The 14,769-nt window shown below is 47.0% G+C and overlaps 1 protein-coding gene and 1 pseudogene across 9 annotated transcripts in view; both read left to right on the forward strand.

Annotated features, from left to right (window-relative positions):
- The window catches only part of FRMD4A (FERM domain containing 4A), a 622,361-nt gene that overhangs the window by 490,124 nt on the left and 117,468 nt on the right, over window positions 1-14,769 (forward strand). For all 9 annotated transcript variants that reach the window (XM_047739601.1, XM_047739605.1, XM_047739603.1 and 6 more), the window contains exon 5: window positions 8,161-8,245. In XM_047739601.1, coding sequence (XP_047595557.1) covers window positions 8,161-8,245 — 85 coding nt within the window. The remainder of the gene's footprint in view (window positions 1-8,160; window positions 8,246-14,769) is intronic.
- On the forward strand, window positions 6,514-7,839 carry LOC125106075 (G2/mitotic-specific cyclin-B1-like; annotated as a pseudogene).

A 14,769-nucleotide genomic window follows, 5' to 3' on the forward strand; every position in this document is an offset into this window, starting at 1 on the left:
ACTTTGCTCTTTCCTCTCCTATAAAGACGACTCCATGGTCCCATCGGCCAGGCACTGACTATGTTGTGGGCATTGGTTTAGGAGCTAAGGGTAGAGCGGGGGGGCAAAGCACACGAACCCTTACCCTTGTGCACCTGTGCATCCATTTCCCTGACTTCTGGGGTCCTCTCAGCCCTGCCTGTCCTTATCCCTGCCAATTCAGTCTAAAGCCTGTTATGCATCACTGCAATCAACCATTCCCCAGGACCGCCCCTCCCTTGGCTGCTGGCCCCATGCATCCATGGCTCTCGTGCATGCACACGCACACACGCACACACGTGTGGGATGGGATCAGTCCAGTCACATATTTTTTTATTTCTGTCCCTGAGCTGTGGACTATGGCCGGGCCAGGGAAGAAGGCTCACACAGTTCATTGGTGTTTCTAGCCACTTCTGTCCATTGCACCTGCTCAGGGTCCCCTGCCTTGCCCACGGTAGCTTTTGCTTCTGCCACAGACTCCAAACCAGGAGCTCACTCCTTTGCTCCAAGGTGACACTGCTTTTGATTTTGTAGAGAAAAGGAAAGCTGGCCCAAGGGAGCTGCGGCTTCCTGCTCCCTTACATCACCATATCCACCCATCCTGTGGCCTCCTTAGCCACCCGCTACATGCATGCCCACACACTCACACATGCACACCCTTCGGAGGGAGACCGACCCTAGCCCAGCGTCCGAGGCCAGCCAGGTGCACGCGCACTCCAGTGCAGCCCCTTCCAGCACCTCTGAGAGCTCCCTGCCTCCAGTCTCCCGTCTTTCTCTGTTTTCTGCTGCTGCTTCTCCACGGATTCTTTCCCCCATGTCCATGACCCCCATGTTCTACCCTGACAAAAGTGAATACCCTCCCTGACTTGCATCCTCCTTCAGCTACTGCTTCCTTGCCCCCCACCCATGTCCACACCAAAGGTCTGCCCTTGTCTCCTTTCTCCTCATCCCACTGGGCTCCTCAGCTCGTGGCTGTTCTCCCATCACCGCCATGGTCACTGGCGGTCTCTAGGCCCCAAATTCCATGGGCGCTTCTCTGCCCTCCTCTGCCTGAATTAATGGCGTCTTCATCTCTCTGCCCCCCAAACTTCCTCCTCTTCCTGTGGCACCTCCTTATCTCTGTGATTGGCACAGCCACACACCCAGCCGGAAACTCAGGAGTCAACTTTAACTCTCCTGCTCTCTCTCCCCTGCCTCCTTGCCTTCCTTCATTCACTAATTCCTGTCTTTTGTGTCTTAAATAGGTCCTATACCCACTTCTGACTCTCCCTGAACCAGTGTCCTGGTTATGGCTCCTTCTGGCCTTCTCTAGGTTACCACTGAGTAGCTTTCCAGAATTCTTGTGTGCTTCCCTCCTCAAAATGTTCCTGGCCTCCCATCATTACACTGCGGTTCTCCTTAGCATGTCCGGTATGATCTGACTGCCGAACCTGCTGACCTCCCCTCCTGCAGCTCTGTGATCAGCCCGGCGAGCAGTGTGTGAGCAAGGTCACATCCCTCTGCAGACCACTGTCTGGGACTAGGAGACAAACTCCCCAAATCTGAGAACAATGACCCTCTGATCGTATTCACCAGGCAAGCTTAAGAAACAGGTCAAGAAAAATTCTAAGAAAAATTTCCCTGCACACCCAAGGAAATCTCTGGGTATTTCTGTAGGATCACGTTTGTGCTCAGGATGATCCCCTCCATGCCTGGGCTGTTGCTTCAGTTGTATCGTCTTCAGCAAAGTGTCCCTGCAACGCTGATCATCTCCACTGTTTGTAGCAAAATAAATAAGAGATTAGATTTGTCTCCTCAAACTAACGTTCACCAACAGTAAACTGAAGTGAGCACTAGGACAGAGAGAGAGAGAGGGAGAGAGAGGGAGAGGCGATCCCAGGAAGGTTTAATCTGGGAGTGGGGATTTTACAGCCAAGTTTATGACCTGACTGTTGGTGTCTTTCCTGGCTGGTTGAGACACGGTTGTTCTTTACTGTTACCATAGTATCAACGAAGGCAGGGATCCTAAAATGAGGTGCCTGCTAACCAGAACTTGCTAGATCTCAACGGGGTGCCCCAGTGAGGATTTTTTCTCGAGCTAGTGAAATTCTAAAGATCTGAGATATCCAGCCCCAGAAACTCACAGCAGCACCAAATATCCGTTTTATTCCCATTGCTCCTTTTTGCTACTAAGTCAGCATTCCGAATGTGACCCTTGTGTTCCTGACAAAATGAAATCAGCGGTCCATTTAATTAACACTTGCTGTAAAGATTCGGTGATTCCCCAGTGCCGGGGGTGGATGTGAGAGGAAAGAGGAGGAGCAGGCCGTCCAGAGGGGGCCAGCTGACTGACATCCTGTGCCGGACACCCGCTCAAGCTGCTGCTGTCCGAGGCGTCTGCAGGTTAAAGGGGAGGAGACTCCCCAAGGCTGCAGAACCTCTTGATTATTTTATGGGCCCAAACATGTAGGAGCACAGCACATATTTATTCCTGCTTCGGAGTGTCAGATGCAGGCGCTCAGGATCGCATGATCTGGGCCAGGTGGGGTGTGACATTGCTGATGCGATTCAGGGAACAGACTTACCCAGGTTTGCCCTGGGCCTAGAACAAAGGTTGGCCCTTTGACTCAGCGGTGGGGGGCAGGGGAGAGGGGAAAGCTGTCCTATTCAGTCCTGCTAAATGTGCCAAAGAACACGTTTTAAAGTAAGTTTTATTATTACTCAGGTACAGGTACTCCCAACCCATCAGGGGGTGGTGGCCATTGAAAAGACAGCTTGCTACTCACAGTCTGCAGGAGGGGGGGGCACACCGCAGCAGGCAGCGCTGCCCAGGGCACGCTAAGGGTTGGTCAGGAGGCAGAGGGAGTGGGGGGAAATGTGGGGAAGAGCCTTTGTTCTGTGGTTTCTACAGGAAGGAATGGGTGAGGCAGAGTAATCAGGTTTAGGCTTGGCTTCTTTGAATAATTTCAGCAGGCTTTGGGGCATAGGGGCTGTACAGAGTTGTCTGGCCCTGGCCCAGGCCCTGGGGTGATGAGGGCAGGAAGGTCCTGACCTGGAGTGTGAGGGCCCTACAAAGGACCAGGAAGGGTGTGTGAGCTCTCCAGTGGCTGGTCTGCATAGGAAAGGCAAGCTCAGGCCTCTAAAGGAACTGGTCAGCCCTGGGAGGGGCAGTCCCTTCAGAGCCACCAAGGCCCCAAATGTCATAGCACCAGAACCCCAAGGTTAGTACAGAGCCAGACTTGGAACTGTCTATGCAGACCCTGCGAATCTACACGAAAGCATTCAGTTCCTTGGCTTTACCCAGAGACCTGGAATTTTCTTTGTGAACCAGGTCTATGAGGAAGCGCGGCCGGATCCCCCCACCCAACCCGCGCACTGGTGGTTAAGGAAATGCAACATCGCCACCTACTGGCAAAAACGAGGAGCTCTCATGAAAATCAAAAAGGACAGAATCGGTTTTAAAAAACAAAAATTCGGATTTTGTAACTGAACCATCAATGTTTCCCACTTCTCCAGAAGTTTCTTCTCCTTGGTGCTCCCCTAGTTTGCCCTGAGCCTCAGTGTGTGGATTGAGATGTCTGAGGTCTGTTTTCCTCTGGGCATTTTGACTCACAAGTTCCCTAGCGCAGATGGAAAGTTCAGGATGAGTTAAATATCCAGGGTTACAGAATAATAATATGACAGGCCTGGAGCTCACACTGTTTTCCATGCTGCTTCTCGGCGATAAAGGTTAACAGGAACCTGCTTCTCAGTTTCTGTCAAGAGGAGATGGTTTATTTTTCCTCCTCTCAGATTAGGTTATTTTCTCTACATTCCTGCTTCGTGTCCAGCCAGACCCCGTAGAACTCGGGGGACACGAATGCTGTCGCAGAGAACAGAACCTGCTCTGTCCTTTCCAACTTCAGTTCTGGCGAGGGTGGTGGGTGTTATGTTTCCTCTTACTATTGAGGAGAAAATGGATGGCAGGAGTAGCGAACGTCTTCACTCCTTAATTCTCAAGAATCGAAACAAATGCAGAAAAGACACAAGGCAATGCATTGAAAATTACATGATTTCAGACTCAACAGATTTAGACTCAGAGTGATTATTGTAGAACTGAGGTCACTCACGGTCAAACTCCAGAAACTTCTGCTGTTGTCCTGGCTTTAAGATTCGAGGGGATCATTGCCTGCTTGTGCAACTTTCCATGTTGACAGTGAGGGAAGGGCAGGGCGACAGGGCCCGGATGAAGAATATGAGCCCTTGACCGGGAATTTCAGGACATCCGGGGATCACTGAGCTCCTCCCCCTCCTGCAGAAGCTGACAAACAAGAGTCTTTCCCTCCCAGACACTTGCTAAGCCCACGTGTGTGCCAGGTGCTGTATTAGTGGTGGAGATACAAAAATGAATGGGATTTGGCCTCACCAAAGCCTAGAAAGAAGATGCCCCAGGGAACGGGAAAGTGCAGGACCCTGGGGCAGCACAGCAAGCAGAGGAAGAGCCCAGGAGAAGCGCTTTTCCCTGGGGGCCATCAGCGGAGTCCAGGAAACGTGGTGTTCCTGAGTGAGGGCAGAAGGGAGCAGGAGTGGCTTGGGGAATGGAGGATGTTGGTTTCTGGGTCAAGAGCAGTAGCTTGAACAAAGGTGCAAAGCAAGATTCATCTATAATGAGTCACGCCTGCAAGTCAGCTTCCCTCACTCCCTGCTCTCCCTTCCCTCCCCCTCCGTCTCCCTTTCCTTCCTTCCTTCCTTCCGATTTTGCTATTCTGACTACTCCCAGTTAAAAATCCTTCACAACAAATGTGGATTAATTACTAAATCCAATTTAACTTACTTTGCTTCAAGATTTAGAGCTTGCTACTGCATTTCTTTTTAAGATTTTTATTTATTTATTTATTTATTGGGAGACAGAATGGGAGCGCGAGAGTGAGCATTAGGTGGGGAGGGTCAGAGGGAGAAGACGACTCCCCACTCAGCAGGGAGACCAATGTATGTGGGACTCGATCCTGGGACTCAGGATCATGACTGAGCCCAAGGCAGTCTCTTAACCAACTAAGCCACCCAAGCATCCTGCTACTGCATTTCAAGTCTCCACTTGTAGAGACGAGGAAGTTGTACCACTTTGCGGTTCCTTTGGGACCACTGTGCTGTAAGGGGGACCACTGTAGACCCTTTACGGAACCTCCATGACCTAAAACACCTGCTCCAAAAAGCAGGAGGGCCGTGCTTGCTTTTTTTTTTTTTTTTCTTGCAGGGAGAGAGCGGGTGGCAGGGGTCCACTAAGGATCCTACTCATTCCCAAGCTTTGCAAGAATGAGGGCCATACTGTAATTTCCAAACATTCTGTAGACTCTCACATGGTGGTGATTGTATTAATATCTGTTGATTGAAAATATCTGCTGGTATCTGAAGTTACTGTGGATTCACTCACAAATTTAAATGAATCTGTGTGATACTCATCACAGCAGCCTCTGCATACACACACACACACACACATACACACACACACACGAAAAATGACCGAAAACATTATTTGTCTGCAGACAAGAGGTTGCAAACTGGTGGGCTATGGGCTTGTCCTTGCCTAGGGGTGTGTTTTGCTAGCCTCATGAAATACTGGTTTCTTGTTTTTGCTGTTGTGATTGTTGTTTTCATCTGAGTGAGTTTCTAATATTTGAAAGCAGTAGACTTCTCAGGTGGAGAACCACTGACCGACCGGGTCCCATGGTTGTCTTCTACAGTGTGGAAAACAGAAGCCCAGAGAGATGAAGTGATTTGCCCTAAATCATATGGAACTGGGACCAGATCACTGGCCTCTTGACTTCCTCCCCAGGACTCTTTCCATCATATTGTAACACTGTTCTAGAAGAACATCGCCCTTGTTTTCCCATCACACCTGCCGCCACCACCTTGACATAGCCCCAGTTTCTGGGTGGCAGGTACACAGAGGCCCCACTCAGAGCCTATTCCCCGGCAAGGCTCTGCCTTCCATCACCCCTCCCTGCACGTGGCTGGTCCCCCTAGACAAGTACAAGTGCCTAATCTGATTACGTGATTTAATAAACTCCAAAGTCGATGCGTAAAAAGGTGCATTAAATGTAAACGTAAATAATTTCAGCATGTTTCATTGTGAAAGAAATCTATAAGCTCCATCTGGATAAAAATCCAATTCTCGTTTGGCTTAATATGCATTAATATCACAGCCTAAGAACACTGCCATAGCTCTCGGGATTTGCAGAAATCAAATCGCACCTCGCCACCTTTGGGAAAATAACGTTGTAACCATTTCAAAGAGAAATACGGCCCCCTTCTTCAATTGAGCAGGAGAAATTATCCTCAAGAAATCCAACTCAACAATGATTAGGACCAAAAAAGCAATGTATGAAAATCAAATAATATTTTTAAAAATTGGAACGTGGGCCCGGCGTGCTGCGGAGGAATGGCTGTTGAGCTGCGTGGGGTTCAGGTCCCCAGCTGGTTGGTGACTCCCGTGCTCTGCTTCTCCCCACCGAGCTGCTGCCTGGTGAAGGAGAAGCCATGGCACTCCAGGTCACCAGGAACGCAAAAGTTAATGTGGAAAATAAGGCAAAGATCAGCATGGCAGGCACAAAGCGCGTGCCTCTGGCCACAACTGCGGCCTCCAAGCCTGGGCTGAGGCCGAGAACAGCCCTCAGAGACATTGGTAACAAAGTCAGCGAACAATCACAGGCCAAATTGCCTCTGAAAAAGGAAGCAAAAACTTTGGTTCCTGGAAAAGTTATTGCTAAAAAACTACCTAAACCTCTGGAGAAGGCACCCGAGCCTGTGCCAGAACCTGAGCGCGTTAAAGAAGAAAAACTTTCGCCTGAGCCTATTTTGGTTGATACTCCCTCTCCAAGCCCAATGGAAACATCTGGATGTGCCCCTGCAGAAGAATATCTGTGTCAGGCATTCTCTGATGTAATTCTTGCAGTGAATGATGTGGATGCCGAAGATGGAGCTGATCCAAACCTTTGTAATGAATATGTGAAAGATATTTATGCTTATCTGAGACAACTTGAGGAAGATCAAGCCATCAGACCAAAATACCTACTGGGTCGTGAAGTCACTGGAAACATGAGAGCTGTCCTTATTGACTGGCTAGTACAGGTTCAGATGAAGTTCAGGTTACTTCAGGAGACCATATACATGACTGTTTCCATTATTGATCGGTTCATGCAGAATAATTGTGTGCCCAAGAAGATGCTGCAGCTGGTTGGTGTCACTGCCATGTTTATGGCAAGCAAATATGAAGAAATGTGCCCTCCAGAAATTGGTGACTTTGCCTTTGTGACTGACAACACTTACACTAAGCACCAAATCAGATGGAAATGAAGATTCTAAGATCTTTAAATTTTGGTCTGGGCCGCCCTCAACCCCTGCATTTCCTTCGGAGAGCATCTAAGATCGGAGAGGTTGATGTTGAGCAACATACTTTGGCCAAATACCTGATGGAACTAACTGTGTTGGACTAAGATATGGTGCACTTTCCTCCTCCTCAGATTGCAGCAGGAGCTTTTTGCTTAGCACTGAAAATTCTCGATAACGGTGCATGGACACCTACTCTACAGCAGTATCTATCATACACTGAAGAATCCCTTCTAAGTGTTATGCAACACCTGGCTAAGAATATAGTCATGGTGAATCGTGGGCTTACAAAGCACATGACCATCAAGAACAAGTATACCACATCTAAGCATGCGAAGATCAGCACGCTGGCACAGCTAAATTCTGCACTAGTTCAAGATTTAGCCAAGGCTGTGGCAAAGGTGTAACTTGTAGACATGAGTTGGAGTACTATAATAACTGCAAATAAAATTGGCACCATGTGCCATCTGTACATCCAAAAAAAAAAAAATATTGGAACGTGGCTTAGGAAAAAGAAAGGTGATGGTTGAGTTTAACCCTCTCTGGTAGGAGGCCTGGCTTCTTGGCTCTGGACAAGATTGTCAGGCATGGCAGTCCTCATGTGCTAGAAAGGGTCTTGAAAAACTGTGCTTTCTTTTGAAAAGGAACCGTATGCAAACAACAGATCATGCCTTTTCCTTTTTCATTTAGGATGGTGAGTTCTGGTCCTCATGTCAAATCCTGTAGCTCAGAAAATAGCTGATTTTCAGCTCAATCAGTTTCTACCTCTGTGGCTCATTAGCAGTTTTTCTCTTTTAGGTTCTATATAGAAAGCATCTCATACCTGAAGGACAATGCTACCATCGAGCTCTTCTTTCTGAATGCTAAGTCCTGTATCTACAAGGTAAGAACTCTTTCCTCCTGTTCAGTTTTCCACTGAAAGCCAGAATATCATTTGAAGCCAGAAATCCCATGTTGTTGCCCCAGTGTGATTCTATTGATTAATATAGGTCATTTATAAGTGGATTGCTATAAATAAATGAGAACATCCTGAAATAATACTATCCATTTAACTATGGGACTCCTGATCCCATCAGGAGTTCATCAAGTTTTGGCTCCTTGGAGTCTCCTTTCCCTGGCAGTTGAGACAAAGAGGAAACATGGACAGGGAGGGCAGATGCAGTAGTCCACGTAGACAGGGCCCCTAAGGACGAGTGGACCTCCCCTTCTCCTCCTCCTCCTCCTCCTTCTTCTTCTTCTCCTTCTTCTTCTTCTTCTTCTTCGTCTTCGTCTTCTTCTTCTTCTTCGTCTTCTTCTTCTTCATCTTCTTCTTCTTTGTCGTCTTCTTCTTCTTCATCGTCTTCGTCTTCTTCGTCTTTGTCTTCTTCGTCTTCGTCTTCTTCGTCGTCTTCTTCTTCTTCTTCTTCTTGGTCTTCTTCTTCTTCGTCTTCTTCTTCTTCGTCTTCTTCTTCTTCGTCTTCTTCGTCTGTTTGGTTTATTCTTCCAGATAAATGTTAGAAATGTGAGAGCACTTGCTAAAAGATGTAGCAAAACAAACACAAACACACAAAAAAACTTAATTGCAGTTGTATTGAATGATGGAGAAAAATTCAGAAGGGGAGGGATAATATATAACTTTAAAAGATGAACTCTTCCCATTCATAATTATGAAACATTTCTCCATTTATTAAATTGTTTCTATGTCCCTTAGTTCTGTAGTATGTATAGTTCTTTCTTTTCAATTAATTAATCAATTTTTTTAAAGATTTTATTTATTTATTTGACAGACAGAGATCACAAGTAGGCAGAGAGGCAGGCAGAGAGAGAGAGGTGGAGGCAGGCTCCCTGCGGAGCAGAGAGCCCGATGCGGGGCTCGATCCCAGGACACTGGGATCATGACCTGAGCTGAAGGCAGAGGCTTAACCCACTGAGCCACCCAGGCCCCCCTAATCAATTTTTTTTAATTCAATTAGGTAATGTATAGTGTATTATTAATTTCAGGGGTAGAATTTAGTGAAAACAGAGAGGGAGACAAACCATAAGAGACTCTCACTATAGGAAACAAACTGAGGGTTGCTGGGGTGAAGGGAGGGGAGGATGGGGTAACTGGGTGACCGGCATTTAGGAGGGTACATGTTGTAAGGAGCTCAGGGTGTTACATGCAAGGGATGAGTGGACTTCTTATAACCAAATGCATGCATATCTGACCACTTATCTCTCAAAGGGATGTTATTGGCATTTCAGGTGGGGCAGATTTTTTAATTGTGCTAAAATACACATAAAATTTATCATGGTAATTACTGGTAAGTATACAGTTCCATGATATTGAGTGCTTTCACAGCATTCGTGCAATAACCGTCCCCTCCATCCATCTCCAGATCTCTTTTCCTCTCGCAAAACTGAAACTCTGTACTCAGTAAACACAAAATCCCTCTTCTATACACCTCCCAGCCCCTGGCCACCACCCTCCTGCTTTCTCTGTGAATTAGACTACCCTAGGCACTTCATTTCCTGGATCCTGTAGTGTTTGCCCCTTTGTGACTGGCATAGTTCACTTGGCATTTCACGTCTGGGTTCATCTACGTTGTAGTGTGTGTCAGAATTCCCTTCCTTTTAGAGACTGAATAATACTCCAGTGAACGTAGAGACCGTGTGTTATTTATCCATTCATCTACCAATGCATACTTGGGTTTCTTGCATCTTTTGGCTATTGTGAATAATGCTCCCATGAACATGGGTCATGAACATGGGTAAATATCTCTTCCAGTCCCTGCTTTCAGTTTTTTCGGGTGTATACCCAAAAGTGAAATTGCTGGATTGTATGGTAATTGTATGCTTAATTTTTTGAGGATCTGCCATATTCTTTTCCACAGTACCACAGTACATTTTTCCACAGCACCGCATAATATCCCCACCAACAGCGTGTAAAGCTTCCAATTTCTCAACATCCTCTCCAACACTTGTTATTTTTTGGGCTTTTTTTTTTTTTAAATAATAGCCATCCTAATGGGTGTTAGGCAGTATCTCATTATGATTTTGATTTGCATTTCCCTAATGATTAGTGATAACCAGCATCTTTTCATATGCTTATTGGCCATTTGTACATCTGTTAGAGACATGTCTGTTCAGGGACAATTCTTAATTGAGTGGGATGGTCCCTCCCTTGCACTGCGTCCAGTTCCCCCATATGCTTGCAGTGTTTCCTTTCATTGGCCAACCCCAAATGCCCACACACCCCCTGCCTGGGGAGAGGGGCTTGCAAACACCACCAGGGCTGAGATCCTCTACCGGAAGAAGGTATTTGAAGGAAAAGCCCACACTGCTGTCCCTCATGCAGCACAAATGCAGACTTCAGGGCATCTCCCCAGGTCTGCTCATCAACAGCCATGGAGAAGGACAGCTTTGGGGCTGAGCGCTTTCTGTAAGTTGTGTAGCTGAATCTTCCCAGCACCTAGAGGTGAATACTTCTTTATTTAGCCCTGTTTCCCCTGGGAGGAAGAAGAGGCACAGGGAAGTGAGGAGATTCACCTAAGGACACAGATCAGAAGCTGCCAACCTGACTCCAGGCCAGCCACCTCTGAGCCCCAGAGGGCAGGATCTCCCGCAGAGTGGAGATCAACCCCCCAACCCCACCCCACCCCACCTCTGCCGCCCCCAGCGGCCACGGAGGACTTCAACTCTAAGTGGGCTCATGGTGAAGTGGTCAGTGGCTGAGGAAGGAGTCTGAGGAGATCCCACCGCCTGTGTATTTTCAGGTTTAACTAAACCCTATTTTAAGGCATTGCTGCAAACCCACCAAACATTAAAACACACACACCAGTTGGCTTGGTACATCAGCTGTCAGTCTTTCTTCTGGAAGTACTTCAGCACATTCATTGCACAGAATAGTCCTTCCAAATGCAAATGACCACAATAATGAAGGGCCTGGTAGGGATCAAGTTCAATTCTGTGAAAGGACCTCGCTTGGTGACAGTTGCTGAACCAGGACTTACACTGGGCTCAAACCCAGACCACTCAGACTGCAGTATTTTGGGTTTTTGCTGAGTGGAGGAAAAAGACACTAAATACAGTTCCAGGAACTTGCAAAATCCTTCCTCTCTCTAAATGTGTTTTCTCATTCTAGCGTGGAACTAAGACCAGCCTTCCTAGCTTGCAGCTCCCAAGTGTCTCTGAGGGGTTTTGTTGCATGAATGTGAAAGCACTTTGAGAAAGTTGGGAAGTAAAACATGAGACTGTCCACCAGGGGGCACATTGGGGCAGTAAATGTCTGGAAATTCCAATTCCGCAACTGATGAAATCTCAGCCAAGTAACAGGTGGCCCCAAATCGTGCTTGTCCAGACACCTGGGGAAAAGGAGAGAAACCGTTCACTCGGAGTTGTTCAGTTCAGTCCAGTCACAGATGTTTAGCCGGAGCTGAAGGCTGCGGTGCTTCTGAATACTGTACTCGCAAAAGAGCCTGGGGTTCATGGAAAACGAAAAAGGAGAAGTCCTCCAAATTTAATATTACAGATCCTCCAGGGGAGATGGCCAGCCACACTTGGGACCAAGACACCCAGTGTCAGCCTGCCTGCTGACCTGGCTGCTGTCTGTCTTCCAGAACCCCGCGCTGTCTCCTCAGGATCCTACTAGAACCTGCTTCCCTGAAGCTTAAGTGGGGGACCAAGTAGGGTAACAAGACCACCTGTCTCCCTCCTGTCATCAAAAATAATACATGCATTTGCATACATTGGCACTTCAAGCTTCTTTAAAATTTTCCCATATATTATCTTAATTGAGCCCAATCGAGAGGTAGAGCCAGAATCATTAGCTTTACCAGAAAGGGTGTCCGAGAGGTTAAGTGACTTCCTCGAGGACCAAGGACCAAAAGTGGTTGAACAAGTGGCACAGTCTGGTTTACACTGTTGTTAACTATGCCGGCCTGGTGGGAGGCCCTGCAGCAGAGGACGATCGGGAGTTTCGGTTTGGAGTCCCGCACACCTGGGTCCCTGTCCTCGCTCTGCTTCCTAGTACATGCAATGAATGTGGACGCCTTCTTTGATGTCTCCAAGCTTAGTTTTCCTCTTTGGTTGAACAAGGACATTACAGGACCCAAACCCGGGTGCCTTGGGGGTGCACTCGGTTAAGCATCCAGCTCTTGGTTTCAGCCCAGTTCATGATCTCAGGGTTGTGGAAACGAGCTCCGTTTCCAGGTCTGCGCTCAGCACAGAATCTGCTCGAGATGCTCTCGTTCTGCCCCCGCCCCCCTACTTACTGGTGCACGAGCTCTCTCTCTCTCTCTCTCTCTAAATATATAAATAAATCTTTAAAGGAACAGACACACACCCTTCTTGGAAAGATGAAGCAAGATAAAGCATGAGTGTGGTTGGTTTAGCTCCACACCGGGAACATTATGAGCTCCTGCTCTCCTGGATCCAGACCTGAGTTGTTCGTCTCAACTGAGAGTTTCTGTGTGCCACCCATGCTGCGCCCCCAGCACTGCGGGGGGCCTGGAGAAGCCCAGACGGCAGTGCCAGGCAGGCAACCTGGACATGATGCTGGTAGATGGGGGCTTCTGTTTACCCAGCGCAGGATTCATATGAACTCCCTCCCTATTTCTCCGGCAATGATCCCTGCAGTGTACCAGAATCTGAATTGTTCAAATAAGTGAGCTCTTTGTTCCTGCTCCCTTCAAGCACTATTTCATTCACTTTTTAAAGCATTAATACTTTTTTTTTTTTTTTGAGAGAGAGAGCATGCACAAGTGGGAGAGGGGGTGAGGTGAGGGGCAGAGGGAGAGGGAGAATCCCAAGCAGGCTCCATGCTCAGCACAGAGCCCAAGATGGGGCTCGACCTCGTGACCCTGAGATCATGACCTGAGCTGAAATCAAGAGTCAGATGCTTAACAGACTGAGTCCAGGTGCCTCTAAATCAATACTTTTATCAAAGTAACATGTGATGCAGTTTCAAGTCAGATGGTTCTAAGAGGCTTATTGTGGAAAAAAAAAAAACCCACCCCCAAGTCCCAGCACCTTCAACAATTTCAGCTATTTCTTACCTCTCTATTTCCAAATATGTTGGCACAAATCATTATTCCTTGATTATATCCATTTTAGACTTATCAAATTTCAACTGAGTTGGGTGAAGATTACGGTCTCCAATACAACCACCTACACTTTCCCATTCCCATTTTCCCAAAGTGGTGGTAAGCCCCATTCTGGGTAAAAGCCCCAGCTGCCAGCATTGCATTAGTACGACTAATCCAAGCAACACCCTTTTTAGACAACCACTTGTTTTACCTAAAGGTAATAATTGCCATGTTGTTACTTGTTTAGTTTCTTTGGGCCCATCATTTTTTCCCCAAGAACTCCTGTAGATTCCCAAGTGTGTGCCCACCTTAATTTCCAAATGCATTGGGTAATTCATCCATCCATTCCTCTCTTTGCTTTTGTTTTTATTGTTGCCTCCTTTGTTGTTTGTCCTGGGACCTCCCTATAGCCATCCTCTATCCTCTCACTCTAGTCTGGACCTGGCCTCATCCACAGATCTCAGCACGGGACCCCTTTCCCCCTCCTGTCTGTCCCTCACCCAGCTCTGGAGTGCGTCCTCTGTTTCCTGCGTCGCGAGTCTCCCTGTGTTTTATTTTACACCATTTTTTCACTGGAGAACATCCTCCAGTAAATCCAGGGAAGGTGCATATGGGAAGTACAGTGTTTGGGTCCTTGCATATCTGAAAAAGTCTTTGTGTTACCTTTATATCTGATGGATAGCTTGAGTGGATATGGAAATATGGAATGAAGACATCTCTCAGAGTATCAAAGGTGTTGCTTCACAGTGTGCTGGGGAGAAGTCTGCTGTGCTGCACCTTGTATGTGGACCCTCTCCCCCTCTCCCACCACCACCCTTGGGCTCTTTTAGGATTTCCTCTTTATTCCTCTTCATCTAAAATTTTAGGGTGGTATGCCTTAAAATGGGTCTTTGTAAATCGCAAGGATGTGTATTCAATGGCGACTTTTAGTCCGGAGATTGGTATTCTTCAGTTCTGGGAGAGTTTTCTGTACTATTTCATTGATGGTGTCTCCTCTGTTTTTTCAAGTTCTCCTTATGGAACTGATATTAATTAGATGCTGGGCATAGCCTCCTTCTATGATACCTTGTATCTCCTATTTTCCGTCTGTCTTTTTAATTCTACTTCCTGGAAGATTTCATCAATATGATGTTTAATCTCTACTGGTTTTTTAACCTTTGTGATCATGTTTTCTATTTCTGAGACTTGGTATTATCTCATCTTTACATGTATACACTGTATTGTCTATTATCCTGTTATTGCCTTTAAATGTAACATTCTCTTATCGTTTCAATATTAATTACACGTTCTGTGTCCTGTTTCTTTTCGGTTCTTTTTTTCCCCTCTGTGCATTTCCTATTTAGTTTGGCCCCTGTCTTTCATG

Source organism: Lutra lutra, chromosome 8 (assembly GCF_902655055.1).
Source record: "Lutra lutra chromosome 8, mLutLut1.2, whole genome shotgun sequence".
NCBI lineage: Eukaryota > Metazoa > Chordata > Mammalia > Carnivora > Mustelidae > Lutra > Lutra lutra.